This window comes from Sapajus apella, unplaced genomic scaffold (assembly GCF_009761245.1).
Source record: "Sapajus apella isolate SASKATOON/1434 unplaced genomic scaffold, GSC_monkey_1.0 scaffold16, whole genome shotgun sequence".
NCBI classification, from domain to species: domain Eukaryota; kingdom Metazoa; phylum Chordata; class Mammalia; order Primates; family Cebidae; genus Sapajus; species Sapajus apella.
In genome coordinates, this window is record NW_022436956.1 from 16,164,442 (window position 1) to 16,173,840 (window position 9,399).

Consider the following 9,399-nt stretch of genomic DNA (forward strand, 5'->3'; position numbering starts at 1 on the left):
CTCCATCTTTAAAAAAAAAAAAAAAAAAGACATTTAACATCTAAAACTTTGGGTAAAATGAACACTCTAGGAATATGTGCCATGCCTACTTAGCCTGTGTTTAAGCAAAGGCTGGCACATTTGATACCATAGTTGAGAGCAGGAAGAAATTTTTAAAGATCATTTAGTTCAATTGGCTTTATTTAAATATGAAAAAAGCAAGGCTCAGAGATGAGAAGCTGACTTTAATTAAGATGACACCTCGGCCAGATGCCGTGGCTCACGCCTGTAATTCCAGCACTTTGGGAGGCCAAGGCGGGTGTATCACCTGAGGTCAGGAGTTCGAGATCTGACTGGCCAACATGGCAAAACCCGGTCTCTACTAAAAATACAAAAATTAGCTAGGTGTGGTGACGTGCGCCAGTAATCCCAGCTACGCAGGAGAGTGAGGCAGGAGAATCGCTTGAACCTGGGAGGCAGAGGTTACAGTGAGCAGAGATCGCGCCACCGCACTCCAGCCTGGGTAACAGAAGGAGACTCCGTTCCCCCGCCCCCGTACAAAAAAAAATGATGCCACTGCCACTATTACCTAAAATCTAGATCTGGATCAGTTGCGTTTTTCACAACACCAGAACCACGATTTAAGAAGGGGTAGAGAAATTAAGAAGAGGCAAAGAAATTACAAGCGCTGCCGAGACAGGGGACTTACGAGTGGAACATAGAGGCCAGCATGAGCTTCTCATTAGAAGTGAGGCGGGGCCGGCCAAATCGAATGGACACCGGGTAGTTAGCAGGGTTACCCAGATACTCCAGCACCTCTTTCCCGTCGGCCGTGTACTTGCCATTCACGTCCATGCCATTGATGGCCAGCACTGCATGGCCCACTGCAGAGGTGAGGCTAACGGTCAGGGAAGCTGCAGCCCCAGGATTCCGCCACAGGGAGAAGGGACCCGACACCACCCCCTTACTCCCAGCTCCGCACCTGCAACTAGCCCACTTCCGCAGCACTGGGGCCCGCCCCCCGCCCTCCGTCTCCGCAGGGCCAGAGGCTAGCCCACCTCGGATACCGTCCCGCTGGCCGAAAGCAACCAGCACACGCTCATCGTGTAGCTTGAGCAGCAGATCCAGGGGATAACTGAAAGTTTTCTCAGCCTCGGCCCGCGGCGCGTAGCTGTCCAGCTGGTAAATCAGGCCGCCAGCTTTGTTCACCACATACACACTAAAAATCGCCATTGCTGCTACCGCCGCTCAGGGACTGGCGTTCGGCCTCTACCCGGAACCACAACACAGCACTTGCCCCGGGCCCCACCCCAGCCTCCACCCCGCGGACCCCGAGCACCGCCCACGCAGCGCCTGCGCACTGGGAGCGACACGCTCGGTTATTACTAATGCCGAAAAGCTAGCTGCCGAGACCTGGTGCATTGTTTGTCGTTTATCAGTACCGGAAAACACTACTACTGTATAGTACTGCGTCACAACTAGCGCAGACTCCGACAAGCTGGGGCGGTGTATAGGTTGTACGGCTTGGGAACTGGAGTCCACTTCCTTCCGCCTCAAGCCGGAGGACGAGCGCTTCGCCGTGGGACTTCCTCCGCCTGGCTCCGCCTCTTGCCCTGGAAGTAGTCATAGCGGACGGAGGTTTCTGGGCCCGTTTTTGAGCAGAGCTTCCTTTTTGTCCGACATCTTAGCGCGGTTGTGGTGTTCGCCGCTGCTCTCCGAGCTTCGCAATGGTAAGCTTCAGGGATATGAAGTCGCCGGGGTTCTTGGGTTTGAGGACTCAGTGGGAGAGAGCATTCTACAGTAGCGCTTGTTGGCCTGCCGGCCTCGGGGCAGGACCGGCGCGGTTATTGCTTTGCCCATGTGCTCCGGTGGTGGAATTTGCGGGGCCTGGGGGCGCAGTATTAAGGGAGTTTGGGGCTATTTGAGGACCTGGCTGCATTACCGCTGCCCTCCTACAGCCGCCCAAGGACGACAAGAAGAAGAAAGACGCCGGAAAGTCGGCCAAGAAAGACAAAGACCCAGTGAACAAATCCGGGGGCAAGGCCAAAAAGAAGGTAGGATAAGACCTCTCTAAGAGAGAGACCTAGGGGTGCCTTCCTGTAGCTCTCTAGTAATAGGCAACTTGTATAGCAAGTGGCTTTTCAGGTGTGGATTTTAGAGTCAAAATTTGAGTTTATCCTCCCATCACCACTCGTTCTTTTTCCTCATTTCCATTAGGATCATGAGACCAATGTGTGAAGTGTCTGCTCCAGTGCCTGCCGTGTTGTTTTTAACTGATCTAGTGGGGCTCGCCGCATGTTCTGAAGCCCAAAAACGTGTTGAATTTTTTTTTTTTTTTTTAGTAATGTGTAATCTATCTTTGATTACGGTGGGACAGATATCTCTGACACAGATGAGTTACTCGAGAGGGAAAGGGTGCCTCTGCCAGAAATACTAACTTGTTTCTGTTTTGTTTTGGTGAGCAGAAGTGGTCCAAAGGCAAAGTTCGGGACAAGCTCAATAACTTGGTCTTGTTTGACAAAGCTACCTATGACAAACTCTGTAAGGAAGTTCCCAACTATAAGCTTATAACTCCAGCTGTGGTCTCTGAGAGACTGAAGATTCGAGGCTCCCTTGCCAGGGCAGCCCTTCAGGAGCTCCTTAGCAAAGGTGAGGGGTGTATCCTACATGTGTGTTTTTGTGGGTTAAATTATCTTGACCGGCTGGGCACACTGGTTAACGCCTGTAATCCCAGCACTTTGGGAGGTCAGGAGTTTGAGACCAGCCTGGCCAGCCTATAGTGAAATCCCGTCTCTACTAAAAACACAAAAATTAGCTAGGTGTGGTGGCGCACACCTGTAGTCCCAGCCACTTGGGAAACTGAAGCAGGAGAATCGCTTTAGCCCGAGAGGCAGAGGTTACAGTGAGCCAAGATTGGCCACTCTAGTGCAGCCTGCGTGACAGAGCAAATTCGTCTTTCAGAAACACACAAAATTGTCTTGACTGTGTCAACCATCTTCAGTGATTTTTACTGGAAAAGCAGAATTAAGAAAAAAGGTGACCGGTCACGTTGTAATCCCAGTAATTTGAGAGGCTGAGGCAGGTGGGTCACAAGGTCAGGAGTTCAAGATCAGCCTAGCCAAGATGGTGAAACCTCCCTCTCTGCTAAAGAAAACTACAAAAATTAGCCAGGATCGGTGGCGTACTTACTCCTGAGATGAATTCTTAGCTGGGTTCTTAGACACTTTTGTGCCGTAGACCCTGTGGCAGTTTAGTGAAGCCCAAGGATTTTTTTTTTTTTTTTTTGCATGCATGCACTTAGGGCATAGGATCTTTTATGTTTCAAGTAAATGGATGTGTGGAATTACAGGGGCAACACTTTGAAAGAATTTTATTTGTTGAAATAATTTTAAAAATGTTTAAAACTGTTATGGTAAATATTTTATTGATGTATTTTAAATTCAGAAAGTTAGTGTGGTCTACTCAATAATATGCTCTAATTACCATAATTTCACAACATTAAGGCTCAGCTAACTATAGTGACTGAACAGCTGTAATCTTAAGCACTTCGGGAGGCCGAGGCAGGTGAATTACCCGAGGTCAGGAGTTTGAGATCGGCCTGGCCAACAAGGTGAAAATCTGTCTTTACTGAAAATACAAAAATTAGCTGGGTGTGGTGGTGCTTGCCTATAATTACAGCTACTCAGGATGCTGAGGCACAGGGATTCCTCGAACCCAGGAGATGGAGGTGGCAGTGAACCAAGATCACACCACTGCACCCCAGCTTTTGTGACAGAGTGAGACTGTCCCCACAAAAAAAGATGAGCCCTTAATTTAAAGGAGAAGTAAAGATAAAGAGATAGATGATTGTCAAAAATTGTAGGATTCTCTAGCTGTTACCAGATGTCAGATTAAGCAGTTCTGGAGCCAGGTGTAGTGGTACCCTTCTATTTCCAGCTACTTGGGAAGCCGAGGCAGGAGGATCATTTGAGCCAACGAGTTTGAGACCAGGCTGGGCACCTTTGAGAGAACCCTGTCTGTCTTTTTTTAATTATGTTTGGTTTTGTTTTTAAATAGAGATGTGGTTTTGCCATGTTGCCTAGGCTGGTCTCCTGGGCTCAAGAGATCCACTTGCCCAAAGTGCTGGGATTACGCATGAGCCACTGCACCTGGCCAAAACAACCGTACTAGTTTCTTTTTCTTTTTTTTGAGACAGTCTCTCACTCTGTCACCCAGGTTAGAGTGTGAGGGGCAATCTTGGTTCATTGCAACCACCTTCTCCTTGGCTTCAAGTGGTCCTCATACCTCAGCCTCCCCAAGTAGCTGGGATTACAGGCACGTGCCACCATGCTCAGCTAATTTTTGTATTTTTGGTAGAAACAGGGTTTTACCATGTTGGCCAGGCTGGTCTGTAACTCCTGACCTCAAGCTGTCTCCCTGCCTCTACCTCCCAAACTGATGGAATTATAAGCATGATCCATGGTGCCCAGCCAAAAACCTTACTAGTTTCTATTACAGTGTCTATTAAGTATCTCATCTTGAGGCTGGGCATGGTGGCTCATGCCTGTAATCCAAGCACTTTGGAGGCCAAGGCGGGCGGATCACCTGAGGTCAGGAGTTCAAGACCAGCCTGACCAACATGGTGAAACCCCGTCTTTATTTAAAAAAAAAAATCTCATCTTACTATCCTCTCTCCCTAGGACTTATCAAACTGGTTTCAAAGCACAGAGCTCAAGTAATTTACACCAGAAATACCAAGGGTGGAGATGCTCCAGCTGCTGGTGAAGATGCATGAATAGGTGAGTAGGGAACGCTTGGGTTCATGGTATAGGAGGTAGAGTCCTCCTTTACAAAGCTTTATGGTTCTGATTCTTTCCATTTTTTTTTTAACAGGTCCAACCAACTGTACATTTGGAAAAATAAAACTTTATTAAATCAAACAAACGAGTATGTCTGTTTCCTCTATCAAGAAAGACAAATAATTTGGTGGAAGGTACGATAGTAGGGGTTTGTTGACGTTGCTTTTAGCCTCATGGTAATTGGGTAGAGCATGATTAGCTTTTTTCTCTATGTGACTGCTTCTTCATTGCTGCAGCTTCATTTTTGAATTGATGCCTGAAAGGAAATAAAGGGTTAACAGGAAGAAGGGTGACATCTCCAAAAAGGAGGTTGGGTGGGTAGGTTGGAGACCTGGCATTGAACATATACCTGGACTGCCAGCGGCGTCCATTGTTCCAGACACGGCCAAAAGAGGGCAGCCAGCCTGCACTGGTCCTGGAGCTGTGATCAAAGTTGGCCCCCACTCGGTCTGGGGGGAGCTTCTTCAACTTCTGTTTTTCCTCTGTGCAATGATAAAGAAACAGTTTGTTCTTTAACTTTCTTTGTTAAAGAATATAAAGATATGCTGTCCAGGCTGCTTTAAACTCGGGCTCAACTGATCCTCCCACCTCAGCCTCCCAGAATGCTAGGATTACAGCTATGAGCCATCAACACCCAGCTAAGGAAACCATTTTTGAGTGTGAAGATTGAGAGGACCCTCTCTCTTTCTTGAATTAGTTCACTAACTTTCTTTAAGAAATTCTTCATAGGATGGTCCTATTTGTTGGTTCCCAGAGGTATATTCATCTTCGATCATCCAGGGAGGTGTGGCACCTGGAAAAGAAGACATTTTTTTTAAAAGCCTTCAGGCTATTATTGTGAAACATACCCTAGCAGATAGCTCATCTCCTAATAGCTAATGTTTAAAAGCAAAACCCAGGAATTTTGGAGATTAGGAAGAAGGCCCTACGCCAATTTAAAGCAACATAACCTTAAATGTGATGCTCATTTTAAAATGGCTTTGGGCCGGGCGCGGTGGCTCAAGCCTGTAATCCCAGCACTTTGGGAGGCCGAGGTGGGTGGATCACGAGGTCAAGAGATCGAGACCATCCTGGTCAACATGGTGAAACTCCGTCTCTACTAAAAATACAAAAAATTAGCTGGGCCTGGTGGCACGTGCCTGTAATCCCAGCTACTCAGGAGGCTGAGGCAGGAGAATTGCCTGAACCCAGGAGGCGGAGGTTGCGGTGAGCCGAGATCGCGCCATTGCACTCCAGCCTGGGTAACAAGAGCGAAACTCCGTCTCAAAAAAAATAAATAAATAAAATGGTTTTGAGCTGTAATTGACATAAATGATACATATTTAAATTTGATAACTTGAGTGAAGCCATCACAATCAAGACCCCAAACATCCCCCTCCAAGTATCACTGCTCCATTACAATATTTTCTTGACCAGGAAATCAGTGATCTTTCAGTTGCTTTATTGGTTTGTATTCTTCAGGATTTTCTATAATGTGTGGATGTTGAGGGGGGCTCCGGCCTTTTGAGATTCATCTGTGTTGCGTGTATCAATAATTCTGTCTTCATTCTGGAATACTATTCCATTGTTAATCCATTTACCTGCTGATAGACATTTAAATTGTTTGCAATATGGAGCTGCTACAAATAAAGCTGTTCTGAAGATTTGTGTACAAGTCTGTGTAGACAGACTTTCTTTTCTCTTAGGTAAATAGATAGAAGTGGAATGGTTGGGATATGGTAGGTGTATCCAGAACTGTTTTCCAAAGTGACTGTACCAGTTTACATTGTAACCAGCAGTGTATGAGGCTTTGTTTTTTTTTTTTCTTTTGAGTTGGAGTCTGTCACCCAGACTGGAGTGCACTGGCACAATCTCTGCTTACTGTGACCTCTGCCTCCTGGGTTAAAGCATTCTGCCTCAGCCTCCTGGGTAGCTGGGACTACAGCACCCACCACCATGCCTGGCTAATTTTTGTATTTTTAGTAGAGACGGAGTTTTGCCACATTGGCCAGGATGGTCTTGAACTCCTGACCTTGTGATCCGCCCACCTCGGTCTCCCAAAGTGCCGGGATTACAGGCGTGAGCCACTGCCTGGCCAAGGGTTTGGTTTTTCTACATTGCCAAATACTTGGCATGATCAGTCTTAATTTCTGCCGTTCATCATGCATACGTAGTGGTATTTCACTGTGGTTTTAATTTGCATTTCCCTAATGACTAATGATGAACAGCTATTCATATGCTTTTACTGGGTTTTCTTATCAAGTTGACAGTTCTTCCTATATTTTGGATGTAAGTCTTTTACCAGATATATATGCTATATCTTGGTCAACTTTATTTAAAAAAAAATTTATCTCCCAGGGTTTTAGAAACACTGCCCTGGACCTTACCTGAGTGGATGTTACCAACTCCTGGTATATCCTGTAGTTGGAAATGGAGAAAAAATGCTAGTTACAGTAAAGTCTAGGCATTACTAAAAAAAAAAAAATCCTAGAAAAGACAGACAAAGCACACTTTAAAAGAGGTGGATATGACTGCTGCCACAGTGCTAATTCTGCACCCCAGCTGATGTTAAACTTTGAAAGTACAGTCAGTGACTCCAAGACACAGGAAGCTCACAGTCATAAAGCAGAGATGTCTGGAAGTAGAGTGGCTATTACATGTCATGTGAGCAAAACCTTGCCCTCACAGCATACATGTAATTGGGGAAGAGCATTAGGCACAAGTTATGTAAACGACATTTGCAACTTTACATGGTGCCACATCCCAGAGAGAATGTGTTCAGATGTGCCTTTTATGAAAAAGTGAGTTCGAGCTAACAGCTAAAGGAAGGTAAACTTTAGATGATGAGAGAAGGAAAAGCATGTTTTAGGCAGTGGCAACTGTGTGTAAAAGCCTGAAGCAACACAATACAGCTGAAGTGTAGAGTAAGATCATAGGTGGTACAATGATTTTCTGTTTGTGAGGCAGGATTGAGGTGGAGTAGAAATTGTCCAAAGGCTGAATACAGGCAGACAGGTTAAAACTACTTGTTAACAGGATATGGGAGATGGAAAAGAAGGAAAGGATCTGCATCTAGTGATTGGAAATACAGGAGTGCTGGGGGTTAGTTTGAGTTGCTGGTGGGATATTTAAATATAAATGTCCTGGCTGGGTGTGGTGGCTCACTCCTGTAATCCCGCACTTTCGAAGACAGAGGCAGGCGGATCATGGTGTCAGGAGTTCCAGATTAGCCTGACCAACGTGGTGAAAACCCTGTCTCTACTAAAAATACAAAAATTAGCTGGGTTTAGTGGCATGTGCCTGTAATCAGGAGGCTGAGGCAGGAGAATCACTTAAACCCGGGAGGTGGAGGTTGTGGTGAGCAGAGATTACGCCACTGCACTCCAGTCTGGGGGACAGAGTGAGACTCCATCTCAAAAAAAAAAGATATATATATATATATATATATATAATAAATGTCCTGTGTTGAGTTGGAACTATGAGTTCGACAGAGGGCAAGATTTGGGAGTTGGCACTCTTAAGTGGCAATACATGTAGATAAGATCACTTTGGAGGATGAGAAGAGGTTTGAGAACACTACTAGGGAACAGTGAAGTAAGAAGGAAAAGCCTGCAGTGGAGACAGCAGTGTCTAGAGTAGTTAGAAAAATCAGGAGAGAGGGGTCCTGAGACCTGAGAGAGCATGGGCCCTCTTCTGGCTTGCTTATCCTTTGTACCTGATGCCCAATGAATGTCAGAGATTGTCCTGTCTCCATCCAGTCAAGCTCTGGAGCTGGTGGCAGGTCCAAGTTTGAGGGCTGCTGTGAGCTGGAAGCTACTTGGCTGAAAAACATGAGCCAGGCTGCCAGATGAGGTCCTTGAACCATGAGGGTGGTAAAGATTAGATCTGTTTCCAATTCCCAGCCAAAAGGTTGCAGAATGTTCTAGATGTCAAATTCCCAACAAGGGATACCCTAACAGTCTTACCTGTTCATCCCTTTCCAGCTTCTAGGTGCTGAAGAGCCCTCTTCTGGGTCTGGTACTGCCTGAGGCTGAGTTTGATTCAGGAAAAATAAATGTGTCTGGGATGCTTAAGAGCCTGCCTAGGCCATGCCTCCACCCTCCAGACCCCAATATCACAGGAAGGAAACAAATTGGCATATGGAGGGTACAGCCCATCTTACAGACTCTTCCCCTCCCTCCTATCGTTCCTCCCCTCCCACTTTCCCTCCCTCCCAGCCCGTCCACATATTCACTAACTAGGCCTGCACACAGGTAAAGGAATTCAAGCTGAACAGATAAGAATGTAGTCAGAGTTCTCTTAGAAGCACTGCTTCATGGCTGGGTGCAGTCGCTCACGCCTGTAATCCCAGCACTTTGGGAGGCCAAGGTGGGTGGATCACCTGAGGTCAGGAGTTTAAGACCAGCCTGGCCAACATGATGAAACTCCATCTCTATTAAAAATACAAAAATTAGCCTGGTGTGGTGGCGGGCACCTGTAATCCCAGCTACTCGGGAGGCTGAGGCAGGAGAATCATTTGAACCTGGGAGGCAGAGGTTGCAGTGAGCCGAGATCATGCCACTGCACTCCAGCCTGGGCGACAGTGCGCACCTCCATCTCAAAA

General features: G+C 46.5%; 3 protein-coding genes and 1 pseudogene across 6 annotated transcripts in view; 2 read left to right on the top strand and 2 right to left on the bottom strand.

Moving 5' to 3' along the window:
* The window catches only part of TRAPPC4 (trafficking protein particle complex 4), a 4,630-nt gene extending 3,128 nt beyond the window's left edge, over positions 1 to 1,502 (bottom strand). The window contains exons 1-2 of one of the 2 annotated variants that reach the window (XM_032285266.1): positions 1,038 to 1,502; positions 689 to 863 (exon numbers count right to left, since the gene is read on the bottom strand). In XM_032285266.1, the coding sequence (XP_032141157.1) occupies positions 689 to 863; positions 1,038 to 1,212 (350 nt within the window). In that variant the 5' untranslated portion in view covers positions 1,213 to 1,502. Of the gene's footprint in view, positions 1 to 688; positions 864 to 1,037 lie in introns of those variants that run through there. The other variant, XM_032285267.1, reaches the window with a different exon arrangement.
* Positions 1 to 9,399, bottom strand: part of CCDC84 (coiled-coil domain containing 84) — a 25,515-nt gene that overhangs the window by 1,889 nt on the left and 14,227 nt on the right. Inside the window, exons 6-11 of one of the 3 annotated variants that reach the window (XM_032285265.1) lie at positions 8,762 to 8,826; positions 8,512 to 8,617; positions 7,184 to 7,214; positions 5,524 to 5,610; positions 5,167 to 5,299; positions 4,863 to 5,073 (exon numbers count right to left, since the gene is read on the bottom strand). In XM_032285265.1, the coding sequence (XP_032141156.1) occupies positions 5,013 to 5,073; positions 5,167 to 5,299; positions 5,524 to 5,610; positions 7,184 to 7,214; positions 8,512 to 8,617; positions 8,762 to 8,826 (483 nt within the window). In that variant the 3' untranslated portion in view covers positions 4,863 to 5,012. Of the gene's footprint in view, positions 1 to 4,862; positions 5,300 to 5,382; positions 5,611 to 7,183; positions 7,215 to 8,511; positions 8,618 to 8,761; positions 8,827 to 9,399 lie in introns of those variants that run through there. The other 2 variants (XM_032285264.1, XR_004270877.1) reach the window with 2 other exon arrangements.
* RPS25 (ribosomal protein S25) lies at positions 1,335 to 4,898 on the top strand. Its single transcript, XM_032285269.1, has 5 exons — positions 1,335 to 1,709; positions 1,938 to 2,033; positions 2,445 to 2,628; positions 4,659 to 4,757; positions 4,852 to 4,898. The coding sequence occupies exons 1-4, from the start codon at positions 1,707 to 1,709 to the stop codon at positions 4,751 to 4,753; spliced, it is 378 nt and encodes a 125-aa protein (XP_032141160.1). The 5' UTR covers positions 1,335 to 1,706; the 3' UTR covers positions 4,754 to 4,757; positions 4,852 to 4,898.
* LOC116556182 overlaps positions 9,310 to 9,399 on the top strand; it is a 17,349-nt pseudogene continuing 17,259 nt past the window's right edge.

Bases quoted from the DNA above. Each gene is read 5' to 3' on its own strand.
- RPS25 (XM_032285269.1), top strand. The intron at 2,034-2,444 runs GTAGGATAAGAC...TTTGGTGAGCAG, and splicing joins GGGGCAAGGCCAAAAAGAAG to AAGTGGTCCAAAGGCAAAGT. The intron at 2,629-4,658 runs GTGAGGGGTGTA...CTCTCTCCCTAG, and splicing joins TCAGGAGCTCCTTAGCAAAG to GACTTATCAAACTGGTTTCA.